The 14,476-nt window shown below is 47.2% G+C and overlaps 2 protein-coding genes across 2 annotated transcripts; both read left to right on the forward strand.

Annotated features, from left to right (window-relative positions):
- Positions 1-2,511: 2,511 nt before the first annotated feature.
- Positions 2,512-3,921, forward strand: LOC101766929 (ethylene-responsive transcription factor ERF039). The gene has a single exon (XM_014805047.2). The coding sequence runs from the start codon at positions 2,579-2,581 to the stop codon at positions 3,338-3,340; it is 762 nt and encodes a 253-aa protein (XP_014660533.1). The 5' UTR covers positions 2,512-2,578; the 3' UTR covers positions 3,341-3,921.
- A 5,589-nt stretch (positions 3,922-9,510) lies between these two features.
- On the forward strand, positions 9,511-10,299 carry LOC101760404 (mitogen-activated protein kinase kinase kinase 1). Its single transcript, XM_004965537.4, has one exon. It carries the CDS (start codon positions 9,511-9,513, stop codon positions 10,297-10,299), a length of 789 nt encoding a protein of 262 aa, XP_004965594.3.
- The last annotated feature ends 4,177 nt before the right edge of the window (positions 10,300-14,476 follow it).

Here is a 14,476-nt window from a genome sequence, read left to right on the forward strand (position 1 = left end):
GATAGCCATGGCGTGCATAGAAGTGACGGCCTCTGCTGTTGAAGCAAATCCTAGGACCTCGTCCAAGGATCCATCGCCGGCCACCATGAAGAGGAATGCCAGGAAACAGTCTTCCAGAGCAATGAAATGTAAGTCTCCATAAGCCATCTTACCTAATGATGGTGTTGAGGCCTTCAGGCCTCCCTTTTGTTCTTGCGCTCAGTGAAGAACAACATGCGTGATAACGTGTGGAAAGTGGAAAAGTGAAAGTGATGTAATGGAATGGGATGATCTCATTGATGTACTATTTACATATTTATACAAGCCCAAGGGCACGAGGGTGACAGTTCGGAAGGGGTATGGCACCTTCACGGAGTGGCCTTTCACCAAAAGGTATCTACATAATTAGTAACTGCTAATGACATCATGATAATCATGTGTTTAACTAATTAGGTAATTGACAGTGATTCACAACAATTATGAATGGCGTGTATTTTTTTATTTTTTCTACTACTTGTATGCGCACACAATATCTAATTGTCTCCATTGCAACGAGATTCGTATGCACGGGAAGATGGTATAGGGCGTGTTTGTTTCCGCTTATTTCCCGCTTACATGTGCAAATAAACCATAATCCTACCCAAACACCTTGCTATTTTTCACCACTTAGCACACAGTCGAGGATACAACTTGAACTCCGATTTTCGGGTACGCGGTCTCGGAGCGCTTATCTACTAAGGGCAAGTACATTGCTACACGTCAGCAGTCTCATAGGTCGTCTCATGCAGTGCCACGTAGGATTTTTGATGACGTGGAGGAGAGAGAGCGAGGAGAGAGAAAGAGGTCGTTGCTTCGCGAAACAACCACCTCATGAGCTAAATTGTAGGACTACGAGACAACTTAACAACCATTGTACGAGTTATTGTTGCTATGCAACTCATAATATTTTATTTTTCTTATGCACAAATTAAGGAAGTATATACCACTACCAGACAACATATAGGACAACCCATTGTACAAGTTGTCTGTTAAATCGTCTCAAGATTACGTGTCAATGCATGAGACCGCCTATTAGACGACACCAATGTACTTGCCCTGAGCGGACTTTTTCCCTCAGTAAACCTCGCGCCTCCCACGCGGACACCGGCACGCCGCATCCCAATCCTCCATCTGTGGCCGGCACCTCCGTGGCCTCCGCCGCCTCCCGCACCTCACCTCCGCTCACCTCTCTGCCCTTCGCCGGCTCCTATCCATCCCCTAGTCTGCCGCTTCCCTGCCATCCGGGCACAGATCCTGGCCGTCCTTCCTCCCGCAGGCATCCGCGACCGGTCCAAGGCGGCGTCCGTCCGGCTTCCTGCTTGCCGGAAGGGATGCCCTGCAATACGTCCACTTGCCCCTGCAATCTGTAGCGATCGCATTTAAAAGACATGGCCAATACAGATCAATTTGTGGTAGTGGAGACTCCGGGGGCGTTTTCTTCCCGTGTCTTATTTTTAGCACGTGTCACATCAAATGTTTAGATACTAATTAGGAGTAGTAAACGTAGACTATTTACAAAACTAATTACATAAGTGGAATCTAAACGGCGAGACGAATCTATTAAGCCTAATTAAGCCTAATTAATCCATCATTAGCAAATATTTACTGTAGCAACACATTGTCAAATCATGGACTAATTAGGCTTAATAGATTCGTCTCGCCGTTTAGATTCGTCTTATGTAATGGGTTTTGTAAATAGTCTACATTTAATACTTCTAATTAGTATCTAAACATTCGATGTGACGGGTGCTAAAGTTTAGCAAGTGGAAGAAAACAGGCCCGTCTTCCTGGAGAAGAAAGAATCTGCTCGTCAACCTAAATACCGTACCAGATCAGTCCAAAATACAGAGACAACTTTATAATTAGTTAATTTGTTACTGTGTATGCACACACAATATCTAACCGACTCCATTGTGTCGAGATTCGTGTGCACGGAAGATTGAATAATAGCTGGAGTTATCATCATGCCCACGAATCTTGACGCAGGATGGGTGGAGGAAGATGTTGGGTTGTTCTTTCTCAATGTGAGTTGATTCACTTGTTCTTTCAAGATCTACAGTAGGATGATGCACTTGTACAACGGTAACGGCTCTGCAAGCTAGTCAGCAGGTGCTCTCCGTAAGCAATTTTATCCTATGTACTGCAACGTTCTGCTTGAAAATTTATCCGTTGCACCGTACCGGGTCATCCTGTGACGGCAGAATTTGACTGACCGGTGGATGAAATGAAACAACTTATAGCAACGGAAAAGAGAGCACCATGGACAGAGAAATCTAGAGAGAGACAGAGAGAGGTCTAGAGAGAGAAGGGAGAGGGAGCGCTCACTGACGACGATGGCCGCGACAGGGACGTCGCTAGAGTAGAAGAGAGCATCCCGTTCGTTGAGCCGTCGCCATCGTCGCGCTCCCAGCCTACCACCAAGGCACCAACCAGACAACCACGCACTACTAAACCCCCCCATTCGCTTCGCGTTCAAACATCCATCCTCCGAGCCCTGGTCGTCTAGCTCGCACGGCACCAAGCAGGCCTGCACAGCATTTGTGCGCCCGTTGCTTGAGCAATGCCGGACTCCGATGCCGCCAGCCCGGCGTCGTTGCCGGCGGGCGTGGAGAAGAAGGGCGGCAGGGGCGGGAAGAGCGGCGGCGGTTGGCGCCCGGCGTACCGCGGCGTGCGAATGCGGGCGTGGGGGAAGTGGGTGTCGGAGATCCGCGAGCCGCGCAAGAAGTCCCGCATCTGGCTGGGCACCTTCCCGACGGCCGAGATGGCGGCCCGCGCGCACGACGCCGCGGCGCTGGTTGTCAAGGGCCCCGCCGCGGTGCTCAACTTCCCGGAGATCGCCGCGTCCCTGCCGCGCCCGGCCTCCGCCGCGCCGCGCGACGTGCAGGCCGCGGCCGCGCGCGCCGCCGCCATGGACATGCCCGCCGCCGCCGTGGTCACGGCCGCTACGGTGCCGCCCGCGGCGCCTAAGGAGCCGTCACCGTCGCCCCACCAGCAGGTGCCGGCGGAACAGGCGCTGGTGGTGGCCGACCCGGACGAGGAGGAGCTCGAGGAGATAGTGGAGCTGCCGGCGATCGACGAGGACGCCCTGGCGGCGGCGGCGGCTGACGACATGTTCTGGACGGCGGCGGCGTCGTTCCACGACTCCGCCTCCGCTGACCCGTGGTACGAGCCGACGGCCGCGTGGATGCACGCCGCCGGCATTGCGGCGCACGTTGACGACACGCTGGTCGTGCCCGGGCTCGCCGCCGACCAGCAGCTCTGGGCGCCGCAGCCGGACGGCATCGTGTCGTCGGAGTTCGGTGCGCTCTTGTGGAACCTGTAGCCGCTACTCAATCCCTCTCTCTCCGATCGCTCCCTCTTCTAGAACGCTCGCTTGTGAATAGCCAGAAAGCATTTGCCTCGACGCACGGCTCATCGCCCCAACCGTCCCTGCCATTGGTGCGCATGTGACATGGCCGATCGACCTGCACTGCACCGGCAAACATGTGGACGTATCTTGAATCTTGATCCCTTTCACCTTTAATTTTTCCGGCCGGCCGGCCCTAGCTACTCCGACGACGTCCATGACAAGGGCACGCTCAGCGAGACAGGTAGTCGGTTGTGGGAGAACGACGCGCGCGCGCGCCGGAGGCTAGCTAGCTGCCGGGCCGGAGGCGTCGTCCCGCCGGGGCGAGCCATGCGTTCCTGACATGGCCTGTCGATTGAGCCGTCCGGTTCATGTCTAGTACTGTCTGGAGTTCTAGATACCACATCACATGCATCGGTCGAAAGTCAACAACGAACAGATCGCAGTGATGGTTCGATATATACTTGGTTTCCTTTAAGCTTATGATGTTTCCTTACAGCTTGGTGCCAAGATCGACACAATGTCATGATGAATTTATAACAGTTTCCTTTCCTCTTCTTCTTTGCATATAACAGTTTCCTTTCCTCTTCTTCTTTGCAAGCCATAGATGGACGTCTTGGTGGGATATATGTCAGTGTGCTCAACATCAGCTCCAGTAGTAATACTGACACGATCTCTCATCAGCAGGGGTGCCGGTTATCTCTATCATATGCATGCTAGCTAGGATTACGCTAACGGTCGTATACGCCGCTCACATCACTAGCTTTTGCTTGGCGTTTGCGACGACCTGTCTGTCGCTAGCGAGGAAAGCTTTGACAGCTTCTACGAGGTCTCGTCGGCCTTGATCAGAGTAACATTATTCCTTCCAAAACAGCATTCTGGATCATCGAGTGCGACAGCTCCTTGTTAATTACTCTGGTCCTTATTAATTACTCCCTCAGTTCCAAATTATAAGGCATTCCATCTTTCTTAGAGAGTCAAAATATCTTAAAGTTTTACCAAATTTATATAATAAAGTACTAATATTTATGATACCAAATAAGTAGCATTAGTTTCTTCATTAAATATATTTTCATAGTATATCTATTTGGTGCAATAAACCTTTGTGATCCTTTATAATTTTGATCAAACATAAAATGGTTCGACTCTAAAAAAATTGGAATGACTTATAATTTAGAACGGATGGTATCAATCAAATCTTATAACTTATCCGACAGAAACTGACGCATGTGTTTAGTTCCAACGGGACGATACCCAATTTCAGAGTTGTTTGGACGAGAGTCATGTCTTAAAGGAATATTTCTCTGGTATCCGGGATGACCCCGTCCGTCGAATGGGCTGGTCCCTCGTTTAAGTCGTCGCTTCTCCGTCTTTCCTCGTTCAAGCGGGTTAAGCCAAGGGAGTTGTGGAGGCTGGTGGCCGTGGCCAAGCTCTACAGGCCATGCCTCGCGTCGCTCATTCTCGATCCGCCATGGGAGGGCCTCGGCCAAGCTCACGGCAGCGGAGGTGAATGGGGCCTGGCCGAGCTCGCGGCGGCGGAGGCGAGTGGATCTCCGCCCGAGCTCGTGACGGCGGCTCCAGGCGGTCGGTGGTGAGTACACAGGGCAGTGCGAGGGCCTGCAAGCAGCCGGCGGCGCGAGCGCAGGACGGTTGCAGGCAATTGCTGGCTTGAAATCCACAGAAGGCAGTTGGTGGCCTTCACTTCCTACAGCTCCTTCCATAGCCGAAGGAAAAAATTAAAATTCGTACCTTCACTTCCACGGATTCGTAACTATGGGTAGTAAAATTGGTTTGCAAGAGATCAAGGGAGCTTCCTGTACGAGAGATTGAAACAAAACTCACCATGGGAGACGAATTTGGCAGGCAAGCAGCATCGAGCGGGCTTCTGTGGTGGAGGGCGAGATCGTGCGGGTGGCAGGCTCTCCGGCTGCAGAAGCAGCGGACGGCAGATGCTAGCGAGTGGGTGGCTGAGCTTGTGGCACGATAGAGCTCAAGGCCCAGCCCTCCACTCGCCGGCGAAGCATCCCATTTCGACGTGCGTCGAGCGCTACGGCGACCGCGTGCTACGGGGAAGAAAGGGAGGTGGGCCGCTGACACAAGGGTCCCATGGATTGCCCTAACGGTGCTCGTTAACGTCCTCCGTATTCTTTTCTTTATAACAATCCATCCAAATACAAAATTAGGATCATCTCATCCCACGTAACCAAATATAAAATGGGATCATAAAATGAAATAGGATCATCGTCCCATTCCAACAATTAGGGACAGAACCATCCCATCCCACCTTATCGTCATACCGTACTATGTACTGTATGGAGAACAAAATTCCGTACACATACGTTCGTACATGTAGTCGACAACTCCCCGGGCCACACGTTTGCTGGTGCAACCAAAGCGAAACAAACTCTCAACATCGTCCTTCCTCAGAGCTGCAGGGTGATCCTGCACTGTTAGTCTGTTACTCACTTGACCAGTTCATGAAAACAGCTAGGGCCTATTAAATTAGTTGGGGTACGGTGCAACCACCGCATGTGCTAAAAACTATGCTAACAGTTAGGGATAGTACACCTGGCAAACAGTAGTAGTGTGCATGTTCTGTTCTTCAACGAGAAAGCCGCATCGGTCGTACCGCATCTCTGTAGAATGACGATCAGGAATAGATCAGAACGTACACATGGTTTGTCACTACTACTACTGCCATCAGCAAGCTGGAATATGATCGATCCACTCGCCTGTATACTCCTCCATCAGCTCATGGAAGCAGGGATGCTGTTAGGCAGCTGTGATGACATTATTGCATTGTAAAAAAAATCATTTTCTTTTCAAAGAATTAACTAGCGGGGTCACAATTCAGCGGTTAGAATGCATGCTATTCAACTGTGTAGCACAACGTTTTGTACGGCCTCCTCACCCGTCCACTCCCGTGCCTTGCGCGCAAATCATTTATTGTTTCCGTTTGTCGCTGTTAGGAGTAGTTGTTCTTACCACTTGTTTGGATAGCAGTGAATTTAACTGGAATGGGAGGGATTGGAGGGGAAATTAGTTCATCAATCCTATTTGTTCCACTCCAATTCTTTTCTATCCACGAGCATGTCTTGTTCGTCAACAAGCCTTTAGCGATTTGCGAGCAATGTCTTGGCTAATACCATTTTGTCAGTGTCAGCGCACTCTCCTGTGGGCCGTCGTATATCCGTCCGCGTGCGCAACAACGAACGACGACGCGCAAGGCCGGCCGAGCGGGGCTGCAGCCCACCTAAACCCACCACATTTACTACATGGCCGGAACAAGGCTGTAGCCGTGGCCTTGACGCTTGGCCCATCGGTAACAAAGTGCATCCGACTTGCTGGCCTTATTCTCTGGATGGGCCTCGCACAACCTGGCCCACGGTCGTTTTCCTCAAGACCGACAAACAAGGCCTGCAAAAACAGAGCTGCAAAATGCGCTACGAAACACAAACTTGTTTTGCCCACACACACGCGCAAACGAAATAATAATAATGAAAAAAACGTTAACGCTACTATTCTCGCTAATACATTTAACTCTTTTAGCAAAATTTAGAGTCGATTTACTCCATTAAACTATTTAATTATCCCAATCCATATGGAATGAGATCTTTTTGTTTCTTATGCAGTATGCACAAATTGAATTTTATATTCACTTGCTAAAAAAATATAGTAGGACTTTTTTTATGATTATTTTCATAAATTAGGAACATTTCATTGAAATTGATCTCTCGAGCTTCAGCTTGACCAGCTCCTATTTGGCCTATTAGATTCAGCTCCATACTTACGACTCGGCACCTCAGTCCTATGCATTAGATCAATTAGAACTAAGATCTAAAATAGTTAAATAAAGATAAAATAACTTTCTTATTGAGGCTATTCCTTTCACACCGCTGGCATATTCCACCATTTCTCCTGCTTGAATCTCGTAATAGGTAATAGTGGAAAATTCTGAATGTATTTATCGAACATAGGGTATCATGTTATAAACCACCTTGCAAAATTTGAAATTAAAACTTCACTTTTACATGGACAAATAAAAAGGATATCATTTGGGTTAGATTATATCAACCGAAATGGTTTGGGAGAGTAATTTGAGCCTAAGTTAATTTTGTTCACGGGTTTAAGTGGACATAGTAGCAGTGCTGGGGAATGCGCCTTCAGTACCGGTTTTAAACCCCCCTTAGTAACGGTTGTGCAATCAGTACTGCTATATCGATACTAAGGGAATACTTTAGTACCGGGTGAAATAACCAGTACTAAAAGGGAGAGTTTAGTACCGGTTGGCGAGACCAACTAGTACTAAATTGCCTACCAGGTCACGCGTGCCTTTTTCTTTTCCTTTTCTTTTCTCATTTCCTTTTTTTGTTTCTTTATAGATCTATATTAGTATTTCGTTCCATGATGCCGGCCAGCACCGCACAGGCCTGCACACGCTGTTCCACCGCCGCGCGGCCTGGTCGCACCAGGCAGGGCGGGGCGCGCCGCTTTGCTAGCTGGACCCTAGCCTCCGAGCGTCGCGGGCACGCCGGGATGGCCTCTACACCTCCCGGCCGACGCGCCTCCAGGCTACGCGCGCCATCCCGAGGTGCTCCAGATCCGGGTTGCGCTACACTGGTAGCCAAGGGCCATGCCTGCCCGCAGGGGCTGGTCGTGCCGCTGTCACTCCACCCGAGCCTCGCGCCTGCCCGTTGATTGCCCGCGAGCCATCCCACCACTGCTGCTCGAGGAGAGGGAGAGGATATAGAGCATAAGTGAGAGAAACTGAGAAGAGATAAGGGAGAAAGGGAGGGGACGAGGAGATAAGAAGGAGAGAGAGGCAACAGCGAACCCTAGCCTCCAAGCGTCACGTCAAGCCGCCGCGGGCCTCGGCGTGCTAGCCGGGATGGCCTCCGCACCTCCCGGCCGCCGCGCCTCCAGGCTGCGCTGTGCCACTCTGAGGTGCTCCGGATCCAGGCTGCGCTACACCGGTAGCCGCTCCTTGGGGCCACGCTGCCTCGGTCGCCAGCGTGCCCCTTCGTCGGGCCAAGGTCGCCGCCTGGTCAGCCTCGCCGCCGTGCCTGCCCTCGGGGGCTGGCAGCGTTGCCACCGTCGCCACCTCGCCCAACCATGCTCGCCCGCGGGGCTGGCCGCGCCGCCGTCGCCCTGCCCGGGCCCCGCGCCTGCCCGTCGGTTGCTCGCGAGCCCTACCACTGCTGCACGAGCAGAGGGAGAGGATATAGAGGATAAGTAAGAGAGAAATTGAGAAGAGATAAGCGAGAAAGGGACGGGACGAGAAGATAAGAAGGAGAGGGAGGCAACAGTGGGGCCCACACGGGGCCCAATTAGTACCGGGTGCAGCCTCCACCCGGTACTAAAGGTTCTTAGGCACATTAGTACCGGTTGGAAGTTCCAACTAGTACTAAAAGCGGTACTAATTTGTGATCTTTAGTATCAGGTGAAGCCTCCACCCAGTACTAAAGGCCCTCACGAGGGCCTCCTCTAGCCATTAGACCTGGTACTAATGCTCATATTAGTATCGAGCCAAAATGCAACCGGTACTGAGCATCAGGACGCGTGCTCTGTTTTCCAGTAGATTGGTGAGAGGGTAAACTAAACTTTTTTCATTGATATATGAACTTATGAGAATGGGAAAATTTTCTGCATGGGCACATCTAAATTGATCCCTTGTATATGTTTGTACAGTTTTCTCCACTCTCCAAACGTAATCAAATTTTCACATATTTTGTGGTTTCCAATTTGAATTAAACACGTCTGATCCATTATGTAACCTTTAGAAGTTTGGTCAAACTGGGCAACTTCAGGCATCATCCTGTTGCAATGGTGACCATCTCAACCACAGACACTTCTCTGTTAGTTACCGGCAAAGTGAAGCAGTTAACCCATGATTTGGTATACCTGGTCATTGAGACTTGGAAGGATTGTCCGCTGTACTTTCCCAAACCTGAGCCTAAAGCTAACTTGCCCGAGCTGCCTCCTCTTTGCTGTTGCAGGTTGCTTCACTCCGCCGCCATTCTCGCCCTCGCAGTAGTCTCCTCCTACGGCACTCAACGCATCCGTGCTTTTGGGAACCTCCCGCCATTACATAGCCCATAGCTCCGGACCCTTGCCGTGCCATGCCAGAAGCGAGCAGCCACCTCTCGATGGAGCCGGTGGCGACGTCGAATGACACCACCCCGTTCGCCGCCGCGACGGCGGCGACCTTCGCCGCCGAGGAGGCGTCGACGCGGCGCGTCGCCAACCGCATCATCCGCGCCCTCCAGCACCAGCTCCGGCTGCTGCACCGCGCGGGGGCGGAGTTCTTCGTGCTCGGCGCCACGGGGAACGTGTACACGGTGACGCTGTCCACGACTCCGGCGTGCACGTGCCCGGACCCCGCCGTGCCCTGCAAGCACATCCTCTTCGTGCTCCTCCGCGTCCTCGGCCTCTCCCTCGACGAGGCTTGCGTCTGGAGGCAGACGCTGCGCCCGTGCCAGGTCGCGCGGCTCGTCGGCACGCCCACGTACCCGGACGTGCTCGCCGGCGCGCGCGCCAGGGAGAGGTTCCACCAGCTCTGGTCGGCCCGGCCGCCGGCCGCCAAGGCCGCCGACGGCCGGCAGGAAGCGTCGTCGGGGAGGCCGCTCGACGGCGCGGCCTGCCCGGTGTGCCTCGAGGAGATGGCGCCGGCGCCGCAGGGCGGCGGGCCTGCCACCGCGCAGCAGGCGGTCCTGACGTGCAGGACGTGCCGGAACGCCGTGCACGCCGAGTGCTTCGCGCGGTGGAAGCGCAGCCGCGCGCGGCGGGCGGCGACGTGCGTCGTGTGCCGCTCGCGGTGGAGGCAGCCGAAAAGGGAGCAGGAGGAGGAGCAGTACATGAACCTCGCCGCCTACATGAACGACGCCGACGGCGACGTGACGATGCAGAGCGCCGACGGCGGGCTGTGCGCCGGGTAGTTGTGGGCGTTCGCTTATTCATGAGGCTAGTCGTGACATGACTGTGAAGCTGTACATAATAGCATGCCAATTCGTTAATTGGTTTCTCATTTTCTTTGTTTTCCTTAGGATACTGACTTGTACTGCATACATCATGTACAAACCTGATGTGTTTATGTTAATAAAACAATTCTTTACTAATTTTCGAGCAGACTTCTAGATCTCCAAAAGCTTGTGAAATAAATGAGTAAACAGATTGGCAGAACATTTTACCTAATAAATTCCTGCCATTACTTTCTCCAAAATAAATGTTTGATCTGAAATTTCAGTAACAGTAAAGATTTAGAGTTGCGAAGTTTGAAGGCATAGATGAAGTTTGAAGCTTAGCCTTTCTAACTTTTCTTAGTCTTCTAACTTCCTACCTTGCTTGTTTGTGTTCCTATGTTTTAAGACTTGGACAATAAGAACTCTTGTAACTCTTGGTTGTATATATCCACCTGTGGTTATAGAGGCTGGATTTCTTTATCAATTACATAAAACGTAGTAAAAGTCAAGATTTACGATTGCACCTCGGTATCAAGTAATCTTGGTCCCATAAGTAATTTGTTTCATTTTGTAGTGTTAGTATATATCATTTTGAACTTAGATTACTAAAAGAACACCGAAGCTTTTTCGTGTAAAATAAAGAGAAATTTACATGTAACTGTTAATTTTCACATTATCCATTACTTAAAAAATCTACTCCCTCCAGTAGGGAAAATTTGTCGCTTTAAACATTTCATGGTTTTCAATGTTTGACTTTTACCACTGTTTTCTGTTAGAATATATTTCAAAAATCATAAATTATAAGAAAATCAAAGTACTTTTCAAGTCAAATCTATATACATAACCTTTTTGTGTTTCCAAACTAATATTTTAGATTTTATTTATACTCAAAATTTAAAAGTTTGGTCGATCCTTGTCCAAAATGTCAATGACTTATGATAAAGGGCATCGGTAACTTTATTATATTGTGAAAGTATTTTCAATAAAATATGCACTTATGATTTTATCTTTATAAACTAAATATTTAGAATTTACTATCAACAAAACTTTAAAAGTATGATAAAATGCAGTTAAAACAATTAAATATTTATTATTATGAGTACTATTTATATGTTCTACACTTCTACTAGTGAAATAATGGTGAGGACACTAAACTTAGCACACAATAACTAAGCACCAACACGCACGCTGGCATTTATTCATAGACAAGAAGAACTGGTACTTGTCATTCACAACAAACTCCATGTGCTATTATTGTGGCATGTAATTCTTTGAAAAATGGAGCATGAAATTAATCAAAGACATAGACCTATTCCTGGTATAGCTTCTGTCTCACTTTGTCATCTAAACCATATGAGTTGGAAACAACAAAAAGAAAACGGTATCCATTTTAGGAGAAAAATGTGACCTTTACTATACATTTTCTATTTGGAAATGGAAATTTTAGTTGGTACAGTTTTAACTTTTGAGAAAGAAAAGTTCATTTTTAAAAAAATTACCATGTCCTTGTTTATACTTATGGTTGGAATAAATGGCTCTAAATTGTCCCACATATTTGATCACTACCACATATGTTATCTTTCCTGATAGTTTTGTACAAGGGCCAACAGTTTTAGTGCCTCTTATCATTTTCTTTTCTAGAGTGGATGATAGTTTCTCTAGTAAAATATGCATCTTTCTCAACTTTTTTATCAAATCACCAAAAGCATAATTCCCAAAAGGTCATTCCCCATAGTTATCATAGCTAAATATATTAAAAGAAATGGCTACTTGGAAGAAAATTGTTAGGAAATGTTAGGAAACATGTAGTGGATGCAATTGAAATTTTGTGCAAATTTTATGAATCGAACCTTTTATTTGACATGTTAGGTATTCTTGTCTTAAAATATGATTTTTTTAAAAAAAATATATGTCTCTTCATATAAACGTTAGTATACACCACTAGAGTGACAAACAATAACCACGCTTTAAACAACAACATAAAAATTGACCATGACCATGTTGTGCTAAGGTGTGCTACTGACACCTTGTTTATTAGTGATATATTACATATGGCTTTAATATTGAAATATTGTTTGTCATGATATGTTGTGGACACTTTCTTGTATGAACGCACGTATCAGCTCTGCTCGCTTAGACTCGGGGCTCCGCGCAACAAAACGCAATTTGTCGATTTCAATTTTAAGGTGACAAAAAAGGAAGGGGGAAGTCAGAAGTAGGAGGAAGGTAGAGTATTGCGCATTGTGCATGACCCACCGATCTGGCTTGTGTATGGTCGTGACCCACCAAGCCTTGTTTCCCTTCAGCCGGGTGTTGTGCAGGTGGCTGCTGTGGAAAGTGAGATGCTAGACAGCGATGTGTTACTCGGTGACATCCGTGCATTCATGGAAAAGTGAGCATTGGTTCCGATTGGAGATAGTCATATCTCTTGAAGATCCAATCGGGACTAATCTTTCGGGACTAAAAGTCCTCCTCTTTAGTCCCGGATCAAGACCCTCTTTAGTTACAGTTGGTAATGGGCGCCATGTAGGCGCATGCACGACCAACCGAGACTGAAGACTTTTTTTTTTCATTTTACCCTTAATTCTTTTCCAAATTAATGCTAGTTGCTTCACTTATATATACACATATACGTATACATCCTTAGCATACACTACTTGCACATATACGCTCGTATTGTATTATATGCATGTCATAGTATATACATAATATTAATTTTAACTACTATCTATACAATTCTTAGTATATTATACACATCAAACTAGTATTAATACAACTACTATACATACAATAATTTGTCCTCGTAATTCTTAGTATTCTCCCGTCATGGTGTTGCTCGGTTTGGCTACTGAATGTCCATCGTAATAAAATTCTCCTTTGGGATTTATCGCCTCATCCACCAGAAATCCTATGAGTGTTTCTTGGATTGCCAAAAATCTTTCCTTCTCAAGAATTCTTCGCGAATTTGCCACATCTGTAATTTAGAAATATGTGAATGTTACACCAACAATTAAATAAAAGGAGCTAGAAAATGATTAATAATTAATAGGTTTATTTTATGTACAGTTATATGGTCCGATAGCACCTTATCCCTCACGAAATGGTGTATGTGCTCACACACATAGTATCCACATAAATTATTCCCTTGTTCCTGTCTCAAGCACTTTAGTGGAAAAAATAAGTTATGAAATATTCATGTTATAGAATATACAAAATGTGCAAACTTCATGCATGCCGAAAAAGTTGTACTGAATGTAAGTTTTTCTTTGAAATCACCATGGTGATACTTACGGAATCGTTTCCTTGCGTTGCGAATTAAAATAATGAATATGATATAGTGTTAGGTGAAAATTTAGGAAACAAACTTTTGCATAGAGGTAAAGGTCCAGAATTATTACAAGTTAAGCATGTCTTGAATGTCTTGGTACTCGTCCTTTGCTTTCCTCAGCGAATCAAACACAATAACATTGCTTTGATCAATCATAATTATAAGGAGAATCCAGTGGTAACTTTGTACATAAATGTTCATATTAGAACTAACTAACATCAATTAGGTAAGAAAAGGAAAACGAAAATAGATGGTACCCACACTTACTTAAAGTTGTAAGGCTGTAGTATATATTGCTTGTAATTTTGTTGCTCCAAGAATTTGTATATTGCATCCAATGTAGACTTTGGTTGATCCTGTATCTACTTTTGGTTAACAAGCGTTGGGTCCATGAAGCCAATGTTGAAGTAGGATTCTCGGCGGCATCTCTGTATTTGCATCCTACATAAAATGAAAGATAAAGTGGGACGACACACACACAATAATGAGCTGAGACAAAATTAACATCTAATAAACACACACTTACAAAAACCAAGTGCTGATAAGAGAGACATCAAGGGCATCTTGATGGTATACTTCATAAATATCATTGAATTCCAACCACAATAGTTTCTCACATTCACCAAAAAAATCAATCGGTTTAACAAGAAGAGCGAACATGACCCTGTCATTGGCCGACTGCTCCATGTACTAATAATAGAATTCATACATCTTAGTTGTGAGCTGTTGCACCAATTCAGGCCTGACTAGAGGCTTGCCTAACTCAAATGGTCATTTAGATACAGTCTTTTCTGGAGGTGGCGGATCGTCTTGCCCTAGAACTTC

This window comes from Setaria italica, chromosome IV (genome assembly GCF_000263155.2).
Source record: "Setaria italica strain Yugu1 chromosome IV, Setaria_italica_v2.0, whole genome shotgun sequence".
Classification (NCBI taxonomy): domain Eukaryota; kingdom Viridiplantae; phylum Streptophyta; class Magnoliopsida; order Poales; family Poaceae; genus Setaria; species Setaria italica.

Bases quoted from the DNA above. Each gene is read 5' to 3' on its own strand.
- LOC101766929 (XM_014805047.2), top strand. From the start codon at position 2,579: ATGCCGGACTCCGATGCCGCCAGCCCGGCGTCGTTGCCGGCGGGCGTG.
- LOC101760404 (XM_004965537.4), top strand. From the start codon at position 9,511: ATGGAGCCGGTGGCGACGTCGAATGACACCACCCCGTTCGCCGCCGCG.